The 22,597-nt window shown below is 37.8% G+C and overlaps 3 protein-coding genes across 6 annotated transcripts in view; 2 read left to right on the forward strand and 1 right to left on the reverse strand.

Annotated features, from left to right (window-relative positions):
• The window catches only part of arhgef10 (Rho guanine nucleotide exchange factor (GEF) 10), a 58,432-nt gene extending 49,491 nt beyond the window's left edge, over window positions 1–8,941 (forward strand). For all 3 annotated transcript variants that reach the window (XM_051133622.1, XM_051133623.1, XM_051133624.1), the window contains 2 exons: window positions 5,263–5,385; window positions 7,196–8,941. In XM_051133622.1, the coding sequence (XP_050989579.1) occupies window positions 5,263–5,385; window positions 7,196–7,689 (617 nt within the window). In that variant the 3' untranslated portion in view covers window positions 7,690–8,941. The remainder of the gene's footprint in view (window positions 1–5,262; window positions 5,386–7,195) is intronic.
• A 1,847-nt stretch (window positions 8,942–10,788) lies between these two features.
• On the forward strand, window positions 10,789–16,729 carry LOC127179990 (kelch repeat and BTB domain-containing protein 11). 2 transcript variants are annotated; one of them, XM_051133866.1, is made up of 2 exons: window positions 10,789–11,325; window positions 12,369–16,729. In XM_051133866.1, the coding sequence occupies exon 2, from the start codon at window positions 12,628–12,630 to the stop codon at window positions 14,773–14,775; it is 2,148 nt and encodes a 715-aa protein (XP_050989823.1). In that variant the 5' UTR covers window positions 10,789–11,325; window positions 12,369–12,627; the 3' UTR covers window positions 14,776–16,729. The 2 variants fall into 2 exon arrangements, with proteins under 2 accessions (XP_050989823.1, XP_050989824.1); XM_051133867.1 differs by having other exon boundaries at window positions 12,372–16,729.
• A 993-nt stretch (window positions 16,730–17,722) lies between these two features.
• On the reverse strand, window positions 17,723–21,342 carry ppie (peptidylprolyl isomerase E (cyclophilin E)). The gene is made up of 10 exons (XM_051132593.1): window positions 21,229–21,342; window positions 20,905–21,003; window positions 20,772–20,815; window positions 20,557–20,583; window positions 20,369–20,450; window positions 20,123–20,226; window positions 19,031–19,154; window positions 18,699–18,884; window positions 18,433–18,575; window positions 17,723–17,913 (listed from the first exon to the last, which is right to left on the reverse strand). The coding sequence occupies exons 1-10, from the start codon at window positions 21,257–21,259 to the stop codon at window positions 17,845–17,847; spliced, it is 909 nt and encodes a 302-aa protein (XP_050988550.1). The 5' UTR covers window positions 21,260–21,342; the 3' UTR covers window positions 17,723–17,844.
• Window positions 21,343–22,597: the final 1,255 nt, after the last annotated feature.

Here is a 22,597-nt window from a genome sequence, read left to right on the forward strand (position 1 = left end):
TTGTTTGGATGGGGAGGGTTTTGTTCAGAGATCAGATGTTTGAAGGAAAATGTGGTGAGGTTGAGTAGAGTTCAGCAATCTCTCACTATGAACTCATGCAGCCGTTTGCCACACAGGAAACTGTCTGCATGGAGACACTGGCCACAAGAAGGACTTCCTGTGTGAGAGTATCAGGGTGTGTCTCTGACTGCAGCTGTAGTTCCCTCAAGCTGATTCACTGCTGCTTACAACAGTGCTTGAAAGAAAATCTAGCATTTTTACATGTTCTTTTTACATTTTATCTAAATCATGCATTAGATCCCTACTTTTTTAGTTTTAGATGTTAATCATTTCCATGACAGAAATTGTCCCTTTGGTGCATTTGGCGTTATTAGTGCGAATTCAAACTTCTTGATTCTACATACAACGCAGCACTCTGAACAAGATGAGTCCTGCTAAAGTTTGCTTCGATCTGATTAGTCAGGTATCCGTCATCTGTTGGCATGTCTCCTTACCTACTGTTGTCACAAGGAAAGCTTCCTAGATTTGGTGTCTAACAATAATATGGGTTGTGTTGTTACCTACTCAGCTGGCTTTGAAAGGCTCATTTGTACACCTTTAAAAGGGTGTGGACCTGCCAGATCACTGTTTAGTTCCCTGCAGAAATATGTTTCTTGGAAGTGGCTACAAACTGTTCATCAAGCTTTAGTTGGTTACTTTTATACACCAAAAGATGCACTGACTACATCAGGATTGCTTTTGTAATGTCATATGGCATGATTGAATGCGTCAGATCTGAAAATCCAGGTTACTGTCTTTTTTAAATTCCAGCAGCATTTTGCTTCTGGTTGGCCAGTAGAATCCCTCAGCTCGGTTGTGCTGAGTATGTCGGATCATGCTCGGCTATTTCTTAAGCTCTGGGGCTTATTTGTCAGGGCAGGATTTCGTTTATAAAAGGCAGTGCTGGTCGCCTCCTGTGCCGCGTTGTGTCTTTACTTGTCTCTGAGATGTTTCATGGGATTTTAAGGTACTTTCTGTCGTTCTGTTAGCAGTTCAGTGGCTCATCAATGGAGTGAGGTGTAGTTTGAATAACCTTGAAGGACAGAAACGTTGATTACTTAGTGAAACTGACACTGAATGGAAATCTATTCAGTTTGAACTCTAAACCTGAAAAAAATAGCTGTTTAAGATTTGTTTTACAAGGTAATGACTCTCCAAAGCATTTTCTACCTGAAGGATGAAAAAACAGTGTGTACTACCAAAAGAGGGAAATTCATCTGTATCATATTTCTGTAGATGCTGAGTTTCACTTCAGTACAGCTGAATACAATCATTTTGCATGGCTAGCATTTACCTCGGACAGAGAGAACCTGAAACCCTTTTAAGTTCGATTTGTGTTCCGTAACGCAAGAGCAGATTTTAGGATGAGGGATTGGTAGCGTAATTCCTGTGTTGTGTCCTGACCTTGGAGGGATGGAGACTGTCCTGGACTTACCTTACAGAAACCTGCAGCTGATCTCACACATCCCTTTTCTGCACAACAGTGTCTTATGTAACACAACTGGCAGACATGGTCATGATCCCTTCGCCTGGGAATGGATTTTACAGCTGCTAAAAGATTGTTTGCGTTCCATATGTGCTGGTGTTTGTCTTTGATATTACAAATGTAATATCTTTTGAAACTCTTTGAATTCATTTGTCATCATAAAATGAACAACTTCCTTTTTTCTGAATTGCAGAAGAGTTGTTCTCTATCAAGCATGGAGTGAAAGTCTTGAAATGCATTTTATGGCTTTTGTGGAATATTAAGACTGATAAATCAGTGTGTGTTTGTTTGTGACAGTACATGCAGTGGTCTTTGTCTCTAATGGCTTTGTCTCCTGTGACCCAAATACTCACTCATGTGTGCAGTGATGGCACAAACAGAGCAGCCACCACAAAAACAGCTGCACTGACTCTTGGGGTTCAAATAGATGTTCATTATTCCATCAATTATGTATGGACAATGTTTAATTTTTTTAATTGAAAGGATGTTACTTCAGGAACTCCTTTAGCCCCATTAGTGGTTACTGCTTAGATAGATTTTATTCTCCTGGTGTCTGAAAAATTGCACAATGTTTAATTTTCCTCTAGCCTTGTTAGTTCAGCTCTAGAGCTTATTAAATTCTGGCATGTTGATACTGGTTATGATTTGGTGTGTTTAAATATAATGAAATGCTTTACAGAGTCATTGTATTCATGTTGCTCATACCAGCACATGGTTTTCTGAGTTGCTCATTGACAAATCAGTTTTGATTTTTCTTGACATGGTTAATAACAAAGTGTGTCAGTCTTTTGATAGTGGTGCAAAGACATCAGCTACAATATCACTCAACCAGCAGGCGATTTACTGACCACGACAGCTTAGCTTGGTTAATAAATTATTATTAGTGATAGTAGTATTAGTAGTATATATTATATGGAGGTTGAATAAAGGTTATTAACTAAAACTAAAACCATAAACGTAAAATGCTAACTAAAATAAAGTAAAATATACAAAAACCTGAACTTGTTTTATTTCAGATCAACTCAATGCCAACTCAATCTGCCATGTACATGTCTTTCTGTCCCTCTTCAGAAGGTCAGACTGGAGACAAACACAAACACAGCCCACAGCTAAATCTATTCTTGGATGTTGGAGATGTTCAGCTACTCCACCGCAGCCAGATGAGGAGAATGAGAAAGACTCTTTTTATAAAGATAAAGGATTCTTTCATTTTGTAGACAATTTTGCAATAACTTGTTATGCAGAGTAGCAGATAAAACAAGTGTATAAAGCTAAATGGGTCTTTCTCCGTTGTCCATTTGGTGGACTAAACAGTTGTTGACGAAGTGGCCATTTAAAGGGGTCATCGGATGCTAATTTCACTTTTACATGTTGTTTGAACATTAATGTGTGTTGGCAGTGTATGTACAAATCTACCCTATAATGATAAAAATCCATGCAGTGGTTTTTAATTAATCTGTAAAAATAATATCCATTTTTTTTTAAATCGAGCTGTTCTCAAATACCTGTCGGTGTGCCGTCACACCCACAGAGGCCACTCCCACGATAGTTGATTGACATGAGCGTCTTACCTCAGATCAGTTGTAACAATCTGACCTCCATTGTTTCGATGCCGGAGCAGGGATGTTAAGTTAGACAAGAATATCTCCGATTGAGCGATTGAGGTGTTGTGTTGCTGGATGTAATAATGAACATAGTGGTCGTCATTTACTCCTGACATCTGAGCGGCTGAAGATGCAGTGGATTACGTTTGTTTGTGAAGGGAATGCGCCTTCAGATCTACATAAATGCGTCTATGTTCGTGCAAATCATTCGTGATCAAGCTTCACTTACAGCAGAACTAAGTATAATGTTTTTTTTTAAGAGTCTTTGCAATTGCCTTTCCTAATAACGTGCTAGTTAGCAAGTTAAACGGCTAAAGTAAACAGGCTCGTCACTCCACAGAGAGAAGAGAGAGGCGGGACGAGCAGAGCTCATTGACTTTTAAAGCAGCCTCGACCACAATAGGAGGATTTTTGCAGAGCTGATTTTGACAAGGTAAATAGGGTGTTGTTTTACACTACCATTGAGAATTTTTAAGCAAAGTATATTATAGACTTTTCATTAAGAATCATATCAACTTGTGGAAAATGGGCATCCGATGACCCCTTTAAAATTTAATTTAGTTCTTTGTGACAGATTTGGTCTACAAGACTTTGAGTAAAACTGTGCAGATGTTTTTTCAAACTCAGCTCTCGTTTGTTTAGTAATAACCCCCCGATTAGAGCCGTTTCCATGAGTAATGTAGTAATCTGCGATGCTTAGAAATATGAGCCAGTCCTTTCCGAACGAGTCAGTGAGCACTAAAGAACAGCTGAATAGGACTTTGTTCTCTGACACTTCAAACCAGCAGTCTGATCCTGACCAATCAGTGTTTGAAGGGTGTTGACCTATAGATGTTTTTTTTTTTCTCCAGTCAGTGTTGGTCCTTTTTACCTGCAGTTCTGTTTGCTCATGTGTGATAAGAACACAAGAACACCTCTGTGCCCAATGACATTCATCTTTTTTAGTCACACTTTTAAAATTACATTGTTATTGCATTTAGATAAAAATGTGCATAAAATCCGTTAACCCTCCCATTGTTTATTAAAGGGGACATCAGATGCCCATTTTCCACAAGTCGGTATGATTCTTTAGGGTCTTCATAAAATGTCTGCAACATATTTTGGTTAAAATTCCTTAATGGTTGTGTAAAACAACACCCATTTTTCCTTGTCAAAACAGCTATGTTCACAATGACCCGTTTCAGTGCATGCTCTTATATTGAGCTACTGTTCACCCCGCCCCCTCTTCCATTTTTTGTGTATTTGGGGCACATTACCATCAGAAACAAAACAAATCCACTGCGTCCTCAGTGGCTCTGATGTTGGAAGAAAATGAAGTCTCTTATATTCACTTTTACATTCAAATACGAAACACCTGCATTGTCTACAAAACAATGTTGTCGCTACAGCTGCTTGAGCATGGAGAAAATGGCGGACAACGTACAACTGGCTGAGGGCGGAGATATGCTAATATGGGACAGTCCGTCAGAGACAGTGGGCGGGGCTTGAACAGTATGACGTCATAATTGATAATTGAGGTTGTTTAGGATTTTGGGGGATTAAAAAAAGGAGTGAATGGATTTTAATCATTGTAGGGTGGTTGTGTCCACACACTGCTAAGACACATTTATATACAAACACCATGTAAAAGTGAATTTTGCATCCTGTGTCCCCCTAAAATTTATATGCTATATTAAAATTTTTTGAAGTAGATTTAATGGCATTCAGAGAACTATGACCGGACTGGACTTCAAAAGCTGATTTATAATTGTTATTTCATTAAAATGATTCCACTTAACGTACAGTACATGATGTACAAATTTAGAGTTGTTTGTTTAACCAAATATCTGAACATTTGGCATTCTTTTCTTTCTAATGAGGCCTCCCTCCCATTTGCAAGTGCGCATCGTGTCAGGTTTCTTTGGAAACCAACTGCTGTTCAGCATCATCCCCATAGTAACCTACCCACACATGCTGTCGAGTTGCTGCCCACACAGCCTAGCATGTGTGGATGATGTTATTATTCCACTGGGTGAATATTTCACCGAGTACCTCTAGTCATGAGTGCTCGCCACAAGTGTTTTATAGTATGTGTTTTTCTCTGATTTAGTTTGCAGTGCAAGTCATTAAATCGAATTAAATGTTCCCTTTCAGGACAGCAGAGAGTCTCTGTGAGCAGTCTGTTAGTGTGTCATGGGCTGCTGTTGGTGGGGACCAATCTTGGGGTCACAGTGGCCTTGTCCGTGCCCAGACTGCAGGGCATCCCAAAAGTCACAGGTGGGTATAATCCATTCTGCTATGTGTAGGACACTGAATTCCTGGAAAACAGTTTTAAAGCATATTGCTGTGGAATTGTGCTAACGGCAGACGTTTGTCTGCTGCCCAGTGCCCTGTGGGTAATTTTGAGTCTGTAGCACTTTCAAATACTGCAACTCAGCACAAGTTCAGGAACAAACCACACCCGGCAATGAAAAAGGCGTCTGCCTCAACTTTTGATGCTACTATCATTTGTCCAGACAGTTAAAGGGATAGTTCACCCAAAAATGAAAATTCTGTCATTAATACCAAACTCGTAAGACATTTATTCATCCTCTGAACACAAATTAAGATATTTTTGATGAAATCCGAGAGCTTTCTGACCTTGCATAGACAGAAATGTAACTGACAAGTTCAAGGCCCAGAAAGGTAGTATTGTTAAAATAGTCCATGTGACATCAGTGGTTAAACCTTAATTTTATGAAGCTATGAGAATACTTTTTGTGTGCAAAGAAAACAAAAATAGGTCTTACAGGTTTGTAATGACACAAGGGCGAGTAATTCCTGACAGAATTTTCATTTTTGGGTAAACTATCCCTTTTTAACTACCACTGTTATTAAATAAAACGAAAAATAAAAAATAAAGCTGAAATGAAAAATATATAAATATTAGATGAAAAAATTAAGATTAAAAAAATATATAATTAAAAATGAAATTAAAAATGTTGCCTAGTAACTGAAATAAAATAAGTTAAAGTGCTACGATGAAATAAAAATACATTTAAATTTAAGATCAAATTTTTAAACTAAGATTTTTAATGTTTTTTTTTTTGAAGCAGTCTCTTCTGCTAATCAATCCTGCATTTATTTGATCCAGTTGTACAGCAAAAACGGTAAAATTTTGAAATATTTCTACTATTTAAAATAACTGTTTTCTATTTAAATATATTTTAAGATGCAATTTATTCCTGTGATCCAAGTTAAATTTTCAGCATCATTACTCCAGTCTTCAGTGTTACTTCAGAAATCATTCTAATATGCTGATTTGCTGTTCAAATAAACATTTTTTATTATTTTTATCGATATTTAAAACAGTTGCATACTTTACTTTTTTCAGGATTCTTTGATAAATAGAAAGATCCAAAGATCAGCATTTATATGAAATAAAACGCTTTGGAAACATTATTAATACTTTTATTAAGCAAATATGCTTTAAATTGATCAAAAGATCATGATAAAGACATTTATAATGTTACAAAAGATTTCTATTTCAGATAAATGCTGTTCTTCAGAACTTTATGTTCATCAAAGAAACCTGAAAAAATTCTACTCAGCTGTTTTCAACAAAATAATAATAAATGTTTTTTGAGCAGCAAATATTAGAATGATTTCTGAAGGATCATGTGACTGGAGTAACAATGCAAAAAATTCAGCTTTGAAATCACAAGAATAAATTATATTTTAAAATGTATTCAAAAAGAAAGCAGTTATTTTAAATAATAAAAATATTTCAAAATTTGTACTGTTTTGCTGTACTTTAAATCAAATAAATGCAGGGCTTGGTGAGCAGAATAACATTTAGATGACAAATAAATGCTAAGAAGTATATGAAAGTATATATAAATAATACAAAAAAAAACAATTTTAATCAAGTCAGTTTTTATATTTAATATTTGCATTTGAGAAAAAGGTTTTTTTAGTATTATACCAAAACATTTTGTTACTGTGTTCTGACTTTTGTGTGTTTTATCTCTTTTTATTTGATTTTATTCTGCTTGAGCAAACTTTTTACTGTCAATGTCATTCATCTCCCTCTTTGTCTTGCCTCCAGGTCGAGGAATGGTCTCTTTTCATGCTCACCATGGCCCAGTCAAGTTTCTCACCATGGCAACAGCAGTGTGTAACGTCTCCCAAGCAACCATGGCAACTCTCACCTCCAACACACCCAGCCAGTGCCAGCCTGGGGCCCATGAGGTGGAGGGAACCCAACTGGACGAGAACTGCTCTGGGCTGGGGCACACCAGTACCAGCTCTCCCTCACATGCTCCAGTTCTCCAGGACTCCCTGTCGTCCTCATGTGGATCTCTGGCTCTGTCTCAGGGCTCTTTAGAGCACGGCCCAGAAGACGGGGCGATTTACGACCTGCTGAACGAGCCGGCACACTTCCAGAAAGCCAAACAGACTGAGAAAGTGAATGTGAGCTCATTGTTAGTGGTGTCTGGAGGACTGGGCCACCGCAGAATCAACAGAAAAACAAAACAGTCTAAACATGAGGAGATGGTGTCCACCATTATGGTGTGGCAAATACCACTACCCAGCCTGTGAGGGGAAACGGTGAGGATCAGGTTTTAGTTTGGATGCAGCTGCACAAACACCGGAATCCATCACTCTTTTGTTTCTTTTACTCATCTAATGATGCTTTTACTGTATGTCTTCGTTATACGTCAGAGAGAAAGTAGTTCCTTAGACTGGTCTTGCATCCAGCCATGGGCTGACCAGGAAAAAAAAAAGATTAATGAATGAAGGGAAAAAAAGAATGTGTTCCAGGAACTACCAAGTACTCGGTCATGCATCAGAGAAATGTGTTTTACCACTTGGCTCATTCGCCTAAATTAAAAAGTGCATTTGTGAAAATGTCAGTACCACTGCAGTGATAATATTCAGGCCTAATTGTGGTAATATAACATTTTTAATGACTTTAATGGCTAAAAAAGAAACAGAACACAACAGGCAAACAGCTTTCTGTCATTTTCATATTTTAAACATGCTTACCTGCATCTGTTTCGTTCTTCGTTTAATTTCAGTTGTTAAAACATTTCATGAAAGGACATCTCAAAATGTTTGGTTGTTCTGTAAAAGAAGTCCTAAAACATTGGCCTTTAGATTGGCCTCTGTGATCGGCTGCATCCTGTGACTGAATGACTTGTATGGGATTCTCTGGCGGGCCGGAGATTCTGTTTGGGTCCCAAAGTGAAGTTGGTGTCCGTGTTACAAGTTAAAACAAAATTGCATTCCTTCATAATTCTAATTTAAGGTTGATGCTTATCAATATTTAAAGGTATGGAAAAAGCTTTATATTGACACATTGTGATATGTATTTCTGACTTGTATATTAACAAAAATATGTACCATTGTTTTAACCAACGTTCTTTGTATATCTGTACAAGTGTGATAGATAACGTGTGCTTTTTGTTTTGTTTTGAACTGGGCCTTTTTATTTTCACTTCCTTTTTAGTTTCTTTTTCCTTTTGATGGACTCTAACTGCCAGCTTATACCTACGGGAATGACCCGAAAAGAAAATTGAATTTGAGGCTGAACAGAGGTTGAATGGATTTCTGTGAAATGCACTTTACCAACAGCAACACTGATTTTAGAGCCTACGGTAAACTTGACCTGGGCATGGATGGAAAGAAGGAAAGAAACCTAATTTAAAAAAATGAAAATGTACAGTTGTTTTTTTTTTTTTCCCCTTTTGTATTTCCAGCACAGTGTGTTTCTGAGAAATTTGTCTTGAAATATTCATTTTGCAAGTTGTCTGCTTAAAAGGGAAATTAAAAGGTCATATTTATCCCTTAACTGTGATGGCTGATGTTTGATCGTTGGATGTTTAGAGACTCTCACTAGGATCTATACACAGAGTGATATTATTAAAGCTGCAGTCCGCAAATTTTTTTTATTAAAAATTATCTGAAATCAATTTCTGAGCAAGTACATAACCAGACAGTGTTCAAAACCATCACATTACCTTAGCCTGATTCACAAAGGTAAGCTTGTAATATAGTGTTTTCATGATGCGTCATCAATCGGTATACAGTATTGGCGGCACTGAACCGAACGAAACTCGCATATTTTGTTGATTATTGCTGCTGAAATGGTCAATTATTGTCATGTTTTGGGCTGTACTAATCGGTCGGACCAGTAAAAACATTTGGAGTACTATAGACTGCCCGGATGCGTGGCCATATTGGAGATACTCAGATGTAAACAATAGCATTGACTGCACGGTTAATGTACTAGTGAATACATTGCTCTGCTCATTTATGCCGTCTAAACCACAGAAATAGCATGTGGAGGCTGCTAAATCATATAGAGAAAGACTTAGTAAGCAGGAAAGGGCATAATATTTTGATAAATTAAAATTAATAGGTATAGGTAATAGCAGTATTAATTAAGATATTAGTCTAATGTTTCACCTACCTGACTAAAAATGATAAGAACAAACATGAATGTTGTCAAGATTCTTGCCCTAATATCCTGATTCAGTTTGGCCAACCACAAACGTTCCTCAGACATTTTTTTTTTTTTTTTGCACTCTTCTCAATGATTTCTTGTAACTTTTGGCAGTCTGTAGTACTCCAAATGTTTTTCCTGGTCCGACTGATTACTACAGCCCAAAACATGACAATAATTGACCATTATCAGCAGCAATAATCATCAAAGTATGCAAGTTCCATTTGGTTCAATGGAATTGTTTACGGTCTGTCTCGCCGATTGATGACACGTCCTGAAAATGCTTCTTTCCCCTCAGTTGGTCAGAACAAAAGTGGCAGAATTGTTACTTGTTCAATGACAATTATCCAGTGAAAGTTCATATTTGGGTCATACTTTCCAGGCATAGAATCTGTGCAATATTCACACTGACAGCCACACATACACATTGGTTTTGATCTGATATCTTCTTGTCATAATTAAATGTGGACAAAATGCTGTTTAAGATAAAGTCCTCAGAGTGCTGTAAAAGCATTTGGCCTCCTCCAAACAAACTGATGGGTGAGATTTAGTTGCAGAAGGCCTTTCCTCCCGCCCTCACAGGATGCCACACTAATACATGCAGTGCTTTCATCCTTTGTGGGCTCAGGGATCTTTCCGAGTCCCCTCAGACTAAGAACAGCTGATGTGTGTATTTAGAGGGCTAATAGTGACAACTCAGTCTGACCATGTGCTGTCAGGCTGACAGACAGTCTCAACTCTGATGTGTTGCTTTCAGAAACTGAGTGGTTACCCTAGTAACTCTTGAGGAGCGGTGTATCCCATAATATCAGGATGGAGAGTAATGGTCTTCCTTAATGTGCTCATAAAACTTCCCCACATTTGAGAAGGCCAGATGTAGCCATGCTGCTTTAAACTTTTGCGTTTTTTCTTTTTTCTCTTTTGAGTAATCCCTGAAATGACATTCGTTGTGAGCTTTTTAATAGAGTAGACGTATTTAGACATGCATTTTTTATTTTATGTAGTATTTTGTCAACAATATCAAATCAGTGTCACTACTTTTCTTCACGGATTGAGTCGGCTGTGCTTAGTAAATCGCTACCACGTTTTATTAAACGATAATAAAATGCTTTAGCACAACATTTAGCATGTTTATTCAATAAACGGGAGTCTTGGGAGTTCCCGTCGACCGTTGCGCAACATCCTTGATTTGGCGGCGCGCTGCGCGTCTCGCGTCGAGTGTGCAGGAACGCGCGCTTACCGCGGATTTGATCAGCAGCTCTAATGTGTAGAGGGTGAATACAAACGGGGGTGTGGTTTAGATCAATAACTACCTCAGCCTACAATAAAATAAAAAATACTGCAAAGCACTCCGAGGGCAGAGAGGCGGTGTCGGATCAGATCCGGAGCACAGGGTCGCTTCTGTGGAATATATTTCGTTTTATTCGCTTTATTGAGATAATGACACTTTGTGGACGCCGATTCTCCAGTCGAGGCTTTCAGACGCATACAGTTGGTCGAGGATGAGGAGGAGGAAGAGAAGTTCTCCGTGAACTGGCGTTTTATCACACTATGGGATGGATAGTACATTTCTGTGAATGGTTAAGTGGTCTGAATTTGGAAAACTCAACCCTCATAGACTAACGTGTAGGTTCCCTGCAGCGCGGTGTATTTAGATCTACAGTCATTGACTTACATAAGAGCGCTTTGTGTGAGGAATTGCGCAAAGAAATCCCAACGTTTAACGCGTGGTAAGTAGGTCTATTGAATAATGTAGAATATGTAACGTATTGTTATTTCAAGGACTACTTTATCTCTCTGAAAATGCATCATCTTTTCCTCAGCGTTATGAATAACATCTCTCTTTGTCTTGCGTCCGCTGTACATTTGTTTTCATATCTGATATAATGAGTAATTTAACAACTATAATGACAGAACATTAACAAAAGGGCGAATGAATCTCACTATTTTGCGATGTAATCCATAAAGCTGTCAGTAGGTTTGCGAGTAGTGCGCATGCGCATTATAGTGTCTTAAATGGAGCATTTCAGTGCTGATCAGTGAGGGGTACAGCAACTCATTATGTGACGTTCATGATCTATATTAGTGTCACTCCAGCAGATTATTTGCCTTGTTGAAAGGAATAAACAAGAGCTTTTTCCCCAACAGAGCACCACTTTATGTTAGCTCACATTAGAAGGTGTGTTTTAATTTTGCTTTGAACATTAACTTTAAAATGACAAAAGATTTTTTGAGGCGTATATATATATATAGAGGGTTTGCATGCTTGGTCAGATACCCAGATGCGCGGCCATGCTGGTGATACTCTATACTCTCTAAATCATATAGAGAAGGACTTAGTAAGCAGAAATGGGTGCAATATTTTGACAAATTAAAGTTAATAGGTGGTAAAGATACGTACAAGCAGTATTAATTAAGATATTAGCCTAATATTTCACCTGCCTGACTGGAAATGATAAGAACAAACATGAATGTTGTCAAGATTCTTGCCCTGGAAATCCTGATTGAGTTTGACCAACCACAAACGCCTTTTGTTCCTCAGACAGTTTTTTGCACTCTTGGTAGTCTATAGTACTTAAAATGTTTTTTTTCTGGTCCGATCAATAAGTACAGCCCAAAACATGACAATAATTGACCATTTTCAGCAGCAATAATCAGCAAAATATGTGAGTTTCATTTGGTTTAGTGGCATTGTTCACACGTCCTGTAAACACTCTATTTTGGTAATACGATTGTAATTATATGGATGAATAACATTGTCTTCTTTTCTCAGAAGGAATGGACCCAGAGCTGTGAACATAGAGGACAAAGGATCTTCTCTTGATATAGAAAAAGTGTTTATTTTTATTGTTAACCTGGATGAAATGTACACTGATGGAACATACAGCAAAGGACACACCTAGCAATGTTGTCTCTGAAAGATCATTACCCTAGTAATTAGGATCTGCCAGTCATCCCTGAGGCTCACTGGGATTAATTTAGCTCTACTGTTGGAAAAAGGAGAAACTTCGGAGTTGCTCTGAAAGCACTAAATGAGTGACACAAGGTGTACCACCACTACAAAAGGCGTACACAACACTCTGCAAGACAGAAACATGTTCACAGTACAAGCAGATGTCATATTTCATGCAGCAAATCCTGACTCTCCAGAATCACCTATCCCAGGTGAAGGGAATAACAACAATGTCCCATCTATGGGGAAAACAGGCATCCCCAGCATGGAAATATTGCAGGGTCTCCCAGGTACATGGGACACGTCAGAATCAGGAGGATTAACTGATAGGAGTTTGGGAAACTATGGCACAGTGACAGGTGCAGAATACGCACAAGATGCTGTCTCTAGTGACAGTGGATTTCAAGAGCACATACAGCCTCTGGACTCATCGAGAGCACAAAATCTGGACCTCAGTTTGAGAAATACGAGTGAAGCTTCAAGTCAAGGAAACGTTAGAGAAGAAATGAATGGAACAAAGGTAGCTTCCAGTTTCAGACCAGACAACAAGGAGGAAATTGACAAATTGTCCAATGTCCTAAGAGACGGTGAGGTGGCTCAGAATCAGTTCGACATTAAAAATGTCTCCTCCACATCAAAGGACAGAAATAATTCCTATCCAAGCTCTCAAGAAACGAGGTCACTTGAAAAAACCCTGGGATGCTTTATAAGTTCCTCTGAAGGAGCAGATCATACCCGCTACAGAACATCGTTTGGACAGACTGGGCTGGAATCGAGCCCAGGGCTAAAGCAAACTGGATCTGCAGTACGAGAAGCTCTGTCTGCAAAAGAAGAGCCGAATTTAGTCATAGAGGTGGGTGGACAGAAAATACAAGCACACAAATCAGTCCTAGCTGAAAAAAGTGATTATTTCAAGGCTAGGCTTTCTCGAGACATCCTGAAGGTGAAAGGAATGAGCTATAAGACCTTATCAGTGCTTGTAGATTATGTTTACTCCTCCCAGATGAATGTAAGCAAAGACAACATTGTGGATGTCATCACAGGAGCAAAGATCCTGCAGATGCCCTGTGCGGTACAAGCCGCTATCGACACCATATCCACACAGATCAAGCCCGAGAACTGCTATGAAATTCTAACGATCGCCAAAAAGCAGCGGCTGAATGAACTGAAAGAAACAGCCTATCGTTTCATGAGTGACAACTTTCTCCAAGTTCTGAGAGATCCGGCAGTCTACGGACGTCTTACAGGCTCAGAGAGAGATCTTATACTCCGCAAACGGACGGAGAGCCGCCAAAGTCTGATGGTGGCGGAAATCAACGACGTGTTTGAGCGCGTAGGAAGTCGACCGCCCAGCAGAAACAGCAGCCGTCCCCAGAGTCCACTCTCCATCACGTCTTTCGAGGACAATCACATGATCTACTACTATAATAAAAGCACTAAAGACTGGCACACCCTGACCGTCATGCCCGAAGACATCAACACCAGAGGCTGCGGTATCTGTACCATGTACAACTACTTGTTTGTGGCTGGCGGGATCAGGGGGACTGGGGAGAAAAGCAAAGTCTCGGACAAAGTATTCTGCTACAATCCCATCACGGACCGCTGGAGCGAAGTCCGACCAATGAACCAAGCACGATCGCAACTTAAACTCGTCTCCATGGACGGGAACTTGTACGCCATTGGCGGGGAATGTCTTTTCACGGTGGAGAAGTATGACCCTCGAATGGACCGCTGGACGGCGGTGGCTCCTCTACCTAAAGGAGCATTTGCGGTGGCCCACGAAGCCACTACGTGTAACGGCGAGCTGTACGTCTCGGGAGGGTCTCTGTTCTATCGGTTGCTGAAGTACGACCCCAAGAGAGATGAATGGCAGGAGTGTCCATACAACAACAGCAGGAAGAAATCCACAGACATGGTGGCTCTCAAGAGCTTCATCTACCGGTTTGATGTAAACCGTGAGCAGGGCATCAGCGTCTTTAAGTACAACACCATCGTCAAGATGTGGCACGACTGCGCCTCCCAGCAGCAGGGCTGCACGCTGCCGTTTCGATGCGCCGTCATCGATAATTGCATCTACTGTGTGAATAAATCTCAGACTCTTCAATTTATCGTAGAAGAGGATGGAGGTCGATTCAAAGACGAGTCTCTGAAAGCACCTGTGGAGGCCAAAGGGATCCTGTTCCCCTTCGTTCTCAGCTTGCCTGAGAGAGGTGGAAGAGTTGCATGAGTAGGATATTTCATCCTTCGGATGACCCTTCGGAGTCGCTCCAGACCTGGAGAAAGAGAATGCCTGGTCAATATTTATAGATTAAACACTATCTCCAGAGAAGTTCAAGGAGCCAGCACGTAGTGCTTGAAACTGGAATGTGTTTCTTTGCATGGTAAAAACAACATGTGAAACAAATGTATGTTTGGCGCCTTAAAACCACAGCTCCACTATTCAACTTTAGGAGATGAAGAAGTTGTACATTTATAGCTCGTTTGTGCAGTCTCTTCATTTGTCTTGTGCACTTAGTTTTGGATAGTAATTTAGGTTGAACTTTGCTGCTGGAATTTGCAAAAAACCCCTAAAAATTCTTTCGTATAACAGATAGTTTACACTACACAGACAGCCCTGACCAACATAATGAGAACAGAATGAGAAAGGGTAAAACCCTGATCCCATTAAACTCAACAGACTTCTCTGTTGCAGTTGATCAGCTTCTGTTGGTGTATTGTGAATTAGCCTTAAAATGGCAATGAAGAGCACAAATGAACAACTGAAGCACATGTTATAATGTGACCCTGTTTCCTAGTAACAGATTCTATGCAAATAGATTTTGAAGTAAAAATTATACATTTTTTGAACTACATCAAAAAGCCTGTAAAAACTAGCTCAATTCTAGAACTTTTAATACAGCAGGGGTCAAAAACAAATGTCCTGAAGCAGCTGAGGGAGAAGCCATAACCTTTGCTAACATTAGAGCAACAATAGGGAAACATTAAGAGCACAAAGCACTTGACTTCTGTAACTGCTGCTACTCAAATATTACTGGATCACACAGGTGTAAAATTCATCCCAGTGCATCTCGACAGCACACTCAGAAGCTCAGTTAGCTCTGAGAGCCTTTTGGGTGAGATTTTAGCACTTGCATTGGGAAAGTCCAGAAGGCAAAAAAAAAAAAAATATGCCCGTTTCTTATTTCTGAATCATTGCCAAAGATAAAAGTTGGTATTGTGCAGGCAGACAAACATTGATTAAATTACATTCTCATAAGCAATACATTATTTGCAATATGTATTAATCATCAGTGTTTTAGGAATTAATATCATACTGTCAATTAAGTCTGCTGTTTACAATTACTGAAGACTACAATTACAGTTCAACACAATAACGTTTATCCCTAATACACACACTTTAGATTCTCAGACATCCGAGATCTTCAACAGAATGGAAAAATAGTGTCGTTATTGTGTTGACTTTTTAATGGAATTATGCCGAACCCATCAAATAATTCAGAACATTCATATGGTCCATAGCATGTAACAAGGCATTTACAATGTAATTTATAACTTGGATGTTGCATTCTGTGTAGACGCCATGTGGTATTTAGCATCCAGGAGTATTTTACCGAGATATAAATGTTCATGCTTCAGTATTCCCCTTGACATTTCTGAACGGATAATGTGAGATGAATAGGTTTGAGGATGTGGATTTTATTAATGTTTCTTTAGTGTAATTCTGCTGAAATAAACTTAAAGGAATTTGAATATGAATGTTAGTATGATTATGTCAAACTTGAATGTTGACTTTATATTTTCTGAATCAACCCCATGTGCTTTAATCACTTTTAATGAAGCTGGACAAACAGCACAATTCCAGTAAACATCTAAATCAAAATCTGACCAGTAAACCCCTCCTACATTGCAGTGGATGGTTCTCTAAGCATTTAGAAGGGATAAAACTTCTGTCTGGGTCTTTTTATTTAAATATTGGCTGATAATTGGAAAACTCTTCAAACATTCAGATTAAAGTGTCTGTGAAACTGGTCATATGGTGGTGTGATTGGGGCATTGCTTGCTGGTTGCTGATGTGTATAAAGCTAGTTTGCTTTTAAATCAAATGGCTCTGTGTCAGTTTAACATCTCACAAACTAATGTTTTTGTGTTTACAATAAAATATCTTTTGGTTTCCTGATTCATTATTATAAATGTTTTATGGTTTGTTATGTAAAATTTATGCCAATGCAGCTTTAGGCTTTAGGGTCTATGGAGCACAGTTTGTCTTTATGGAGAGCATTGAGTGACCTGAGGTTAAGTATCTGACTCAAGAGTACCATGTAGATTTGTAAATATATAGTACTATTATTATTATAATGACTGATATGAGTATTATGAAATATTTTTGTAGAGAGAGCTGATCTCATCCTGCTCGTTCGGCAGAATATCTGTTCTTTGATATGGTCAGTGAGGTTTTGCTGGAGCACTGATGCCATCTAGAGGATGGAGTCAGTATATGTGGCAGTATATCAATATACACATCATACATTTGAAGGAGAAGTCCACTTCCAGAACAACAATTTACAAATAATTTACTCACCCCCTTGTCATCCACTATGTGTTCTCCTTTACGAAATTAAACTTCTGACAGAAGTTCACACTCACCGTGAGAACGCCTCACTTATAAAGTGTGCATATATACAGATTTAATCTTAGAGTGTGTTTAATTCCACACCAGTGCTCATATTTGTAACTGCCTTTGATGTGGAAAAGCGCTAAACGTCACATCAGGGTCTGAGCAGATGTACAAACTTTTTCTACTGCAGGTTTTTCGATATGCAAGCTGTTCTTGCAGCTCGCCGTTTCAAATCAAAGAATTTGGGACGAAGACTGGTGATCTTTTATCTTAATGACATTAATTAGGAGTCGTTTACAAAGCATAGAGCTGAAACCATTCAGTTGCACGCAAGTTTAAGATCATTGGCGATTTAGCGATTTCACATCTGAAAGAGGCGTACGTGCATTTTCTGTGCATACGATCATTCTATAAGTGACACATACGCATATGAGAGATGATCGTAAGATCAAATTTATAAATGCGCAACATTTTATAAATGAGGCCCCTCATGCTGAGTTTAAAATCTAATATATGTCTTGAAGACTTGAAAATGAATAAAAAAAAAACAAATCAAAGAAAATATATGTATAAAAGTTTTATTTGGATATTTACAAAGTACTACAAAAACACACCTTAACAGCTTTTCTTTTCTCTCTCTCTCACACACACACACACACACACACACACAGAATGCTGATTTTAAACATACTCTCCACAGTTGGAGATAATGACTTTCTGTTTGGTTTTGCCATCTTTTGATCCTTGAGCCTGAGGAAACAGTACAGATACAAAGCCATTAGAAAACAGGACAAACAGCAACCTGAATATTTTATTTAGCAAGAAAGCATTAAATTCATCAAAAGTAACAGTAAAGACTTTTATAATGCAACAAGAGATTTCTATTTCAAATGCGGTTCTTTTGAACATTCTATTTATCAAAAAATCCTTGAAAAATATCCACAATTGTTTACAATTTTGATAAACATGAAGAATGTTTCTTCAACAAATCAGCATATTAGAAAGGTTTCTGAGAGATCATGTGACACTGAAGACTGGAGTAATGGCTGATGAAAATTCAGCTTTGCCATTATAGAAAAAAAAAGAAAATGGTTCCAAAAAAAAAAAAAAATTAAATCAAAATCACAATATTAATATTAAACACACAAACACAGCCTTGGTGAGCATAAGAGATTTCTTCAAAAAAATATTTAACCACAGTCTTTTGAGCATGAGTGTAAAAGAGTCGTAAGTGACTGCGAATCTAATCTCACTCAGTCGGCAACTCACCTCCATGGCCCGGAGTACATCCATTCCCTCTATGAGCTCTCCGAACACAACATGTTTGCCATCCAGCCAGTCTGTCTTATCAACGGTGATGAAGAACTGTGAGCCATTAGTATTGGAACCAGAGTTTGCCATCGACAGCAGACCTATGAACACACAGTCAAGCAACATGAGACCAGTCTTCATTTAGAACCGACATCAACAAGGCTGTTGCGGGTAAACACTGAAATAATCTTACAAAAAAAACTCAAACTGAAGACTCGTCTCACCTGGTTGTGTGTGCTTGAGGACAAAGTTCTCATCATCAAACTTGCGTCCATATATGGATTTCCCCCCGGTGCCGTTGTGATTGGTAAAATCTCCACCTTGGCACATAAACTGAGGAATGATTCGGTGGAAGCTGCTGCCTTTGAATCCAAAGCCTTTCTCATGCGTGCACAAACAACGGAAATTTTCTACAGGAGAACAAACAAATCAGCTGTTATGTCCTGAGACTTTTCGCAATGAAACCAAAACCCGTATTGTGACGTACACCCGAGTGAAACAGATTAGGGGAAAAGAAAAAAGGAAGAGCCTCCGAAGTTGGTTTACTGATTCTGACCTGCAGTCATGGGCACAACGTCCGCCCGCAGGAGGAAGCGTAGTCTGCCTGCAGGTTTGTTGCCGATCTTGATGTCCATGTAGACCTGTGGGTTAGTTCTGCCTTTTTTCGCTGGAGGTTCACCCTGCACAGGAACACAAAATACCAATCAGAGAGTATTAATCAAAGCTCAGAATATAAAATCTACAACAGAACATAAGACAATGAGCCTACACTACCAGTCAAAAGTTTCTGAACAGTAAGTTTTTTTTTTTAAAGAAGAAGTCTCTTCTGCTCACCAAGTCTGCATTTATTCAATCCAAAGTACAGCAAAAACAGCACATTTTGAATGTTTTTTACTATTTGAAATAACATTTCTATTTGAATATATTTTGAAATGTAACCTGAATTTGTAGCATCATTACTCCAGTTACATGATCCTTCAGAAATCATTCAAATATGCTGATTTGCCGCGCAAAAAAACATTATTATTATGATGTTGACAACAGCTGAGTAGATTTTTTTCAGGTTCCTTTGATGAATAGAAATTCAGAACAGCATTTTTTGTAACATTATAAATGTCTTTATCATCACTTTTGATCAATTTAAAGCATCCTTGCTAAATAAAAGTAATAATTTCTTTCCCAAACTCCAAGCATTTGAATGTGTATAATGTAACAAAAACTTTTTTATTTGAGATAAATGCTGATCTTTGGATTCTATTAATCAAAGAATCCTGAAAAAATGTTTTAAATATTGATAATAATAAATGTTTCTTAAACAGCAAATCAGCATATTAGAATGATTTCTGAAGGATCTTGTGACACTGAAGACTGAAATAAAATGACACTAAAAATTTTGCTTTGATCACAGGAATACATTTTAAAATATCTTCAAATAGAAATCAGTTCTTTTAACTAGTAAAAACATTTAAAACTTTTCATGTGTTTGCTGTACTTCGGATCAAATAAATGCAGGCTCGGTGAGCAGAAGAGACTTCTTTAAAAAAACAACAACTTTTGACTGGTAGTGTGTAAACAAATACACTAAAATAAATCATCAGGCATTATCATTTTGTACTTAAACCAACCAATAACAGTACAACTTTCCCACCTCCTGTGTATTTGTACTGGCTGATTCCGCAGCTGACTCCGCTTCTTCGCTCTCCTCAACAGTCTTTCCCGAGAACTTCTTCAACCAGTCATCTTCCGACCAAACTATGAACAGAGCAGCAACAAAACATACATTTATGTTTTATGGGCATGCAAATAATGCATTAACACAGCATAATCACTAAGAGTAACAGAAAGACAAGCAGGAGATTTATCATGTACTCTACTGAAACCAAAAACCCCTCACCTGGTCTAGAGGAGCCCTCTTTAATTCTCATGGGTTTGGCGATGTTCACCCTGATGGTTCTGCCGAAAAGCTCCGACTCATTCTGCAGAACACAAAGTCAAAAAGACATGATCTTGGACTCTTGCGGTGCACATTCAGTGTGTGTAGGTTTTTGTGACACCACATTAGTCAGTGGTTCAATAACTCACCATGTTATCGATGGCAGCTGCTGCATCCTGGGGGGAAAAATTTAACACACAGGTAAATTCAAGCTGCTTTATCTTTTATTATAAAGGCAAACAAATGTTATGCAAATGGTGGTTTGTGCAAAATATTGGGAGCTGATGAGGAACAACTCCATAGAAATTTAATTCGAATCGATGATGTGTTATTTTAATTAAAGAGGGATTTAATAGGTATTCACCTCTGCCAGTTCAAACTCGATGAATGCAAACCCCCTGTGCTTCTCTGTAAACAAAAAGGATCAGATATAATATGCGTTATTTTTGTCGTTATGTTAAAGCCATGAGTATTTTGTGTACATTTGTGTTTGTCACCTGTCTCATAATCTAACGGGATCTGAATATCTGTGATGTCCCCGAAGGGAATAAATGCAGCGTGCAACACTTTCTCGTCCACCTCCTCTGCAAGACCACCTGAGAAAAACAAGACCGTTTAACGTTACTTCACTTACTGTAGTTTTTCATTTTCAACGCACTGAACGTTCAATTCAAGCTCATGTTTTATCTTCTGCCGCTTTCCCGACTACAGCTAGTAAACAGAAACCCATCACTAACATGCACTTGACTGTTATATTAAACTAGCGCACTGTGAGAGCGAAGCGACTGTTATTTTGATTTATAATTTTGATGTTTTCTTACCAACATAAAGCACACGTTTACTCGCCGCCATCTTGCTTTTAACCTTTGGCTTTTGACTGTCTTCTTCGCCACCTCAAGACGGTGTGTCGCCCTCTAGTGATGCGGAGGACAAATAACGTCACAGAAATACACAAGTGGCCATTGTTCAGCTACGGATTAATAGCTGTACTGTTTTTTACACTACTAGTCAGAAGTATTTGAGCAGGAAGATTTTTAATGTTTTTCAACTAATGAGACTAACCAAGCCTTCTTTCTATTTGAATATATTTTAAAATGTAATTTATTCCTGCGATCAAAGCTAAATTTTAAGCATCATTACTGCAGTTTTCAGTATGGCATGATCCTTTAGAAAGCATTTGAATATGCTGATTTGCTGTTCAAGAAACATTATTATTATTATTATTAATATTTAAAACATTTTTTCAGGATTCTTTGATGAATAAAAGATGCAAAGATTAGCATTTATCTGAGATGAAAATCCTTTGTAACGTTATACAGTATACTATTCAAAAGCTTGGAGTCAGTATAATTTTTATTTATTTTATTTTATTTTATTTTTGAGGGGGATGGCTAGAAATGAATACTTTTATTCAGCAAGGATGCTTTAAATTGATCAAAAGTGATGATAAAGACATTTATAATGTTACAAAATATTTCTATGTTGGATAAATGCTGTTCTTCTGAACTTTTTATTCATCAAAAAAACCTGAAAAAAATTCTACTCAATGTAATAATAATATTAATAATAATAAATGTTTTTTAAGCAGCAAATCAAAATATCGGAATGATCATGTGATTGGAGTAAAGATGCTAAAATTCACAGTAATACATTACATTTTAAAAGATATTCAAATAGAAAGCAGTTACTTTAAATAATAAAAATATTTCAGAATTGTACTGTTTTTGCTGTACTTTGGATCAAATAAATGCAGGCTTGGTGTGCAGAAGAGACTTCTTAAAAAAAAAAAACTAAAAATCATACTGTTCAAAAACTTTTGACTGGTAGTGTATTTACTTGGTTAGTTGAATTTTTCCAGTCAAAGTGAACAGGTTTAAGTTTTTTTTATTCCTTGGATAGCCATGTAAAACAAACTGGAATTCCATTATTATTATTATTATTATTTTTTTTTTTTTATGAAAAAACTATTCCATTTCCAGTCACTGTTGTAAACGCTGGAAAATCACAGAGTTCAAATAGATTAGTTTTTATTTCATGTATGTTAAAATCTATCATTTTATGTGTTACTTCTGTAATTAAGTTCTTAAACAGAACCATCTTTATATTGTACATGTAGTGTGTTCATGATTTATATGATATCTTGATAATGCATTAATAGCATTGGTAGCTATATGTGTATATACTCTCATG

This window comes from Labeo rohita, chromosome 17, assembly GCF_022985175.1.
Source record: "Labeo rohita strain BAU-BD-2019 chromosome 17, IGBB_LRoh.1.0, whole genome shotgun sequence".
In the NCBI taxonomy this organism is placed as follows: Eukaryota; Metazoa; Chordata; class Actinopteri; order Cypriniformes; family Cyprinidae; genus Labeo; species Labeo rohita.

Bases quoted from the DNA above. Each gene is read 5' to 3' on its own strand.
- LOC127179990 (XM_051133866.1), top strand. From the start codon at position 12,628: ATGAGTGACACAAGGTGTACCACCACTACAAAAGGCGTACACAACACT.
- ppie (XM_051132593.1), bottom strand. From the start codon at position 21,259: ATGGCGGCGAGTAAACGTGTGCTTTATGTTG. The intron at 20,816-20,904 runs GTGACAAACACA...TTTTGTTTACAG, and splicing joins CCCGTTAGATTATGAGACAG to AGAAGCACAGGGGGTTTGCA. The intron at 20,227-20,368 runs GTGAGGGGTTTT...CTCTGTTCATAG, and splicing joins AGAGGGCTCCTCTAGACCAG to TTTGGTCGGAAGATGACTGG.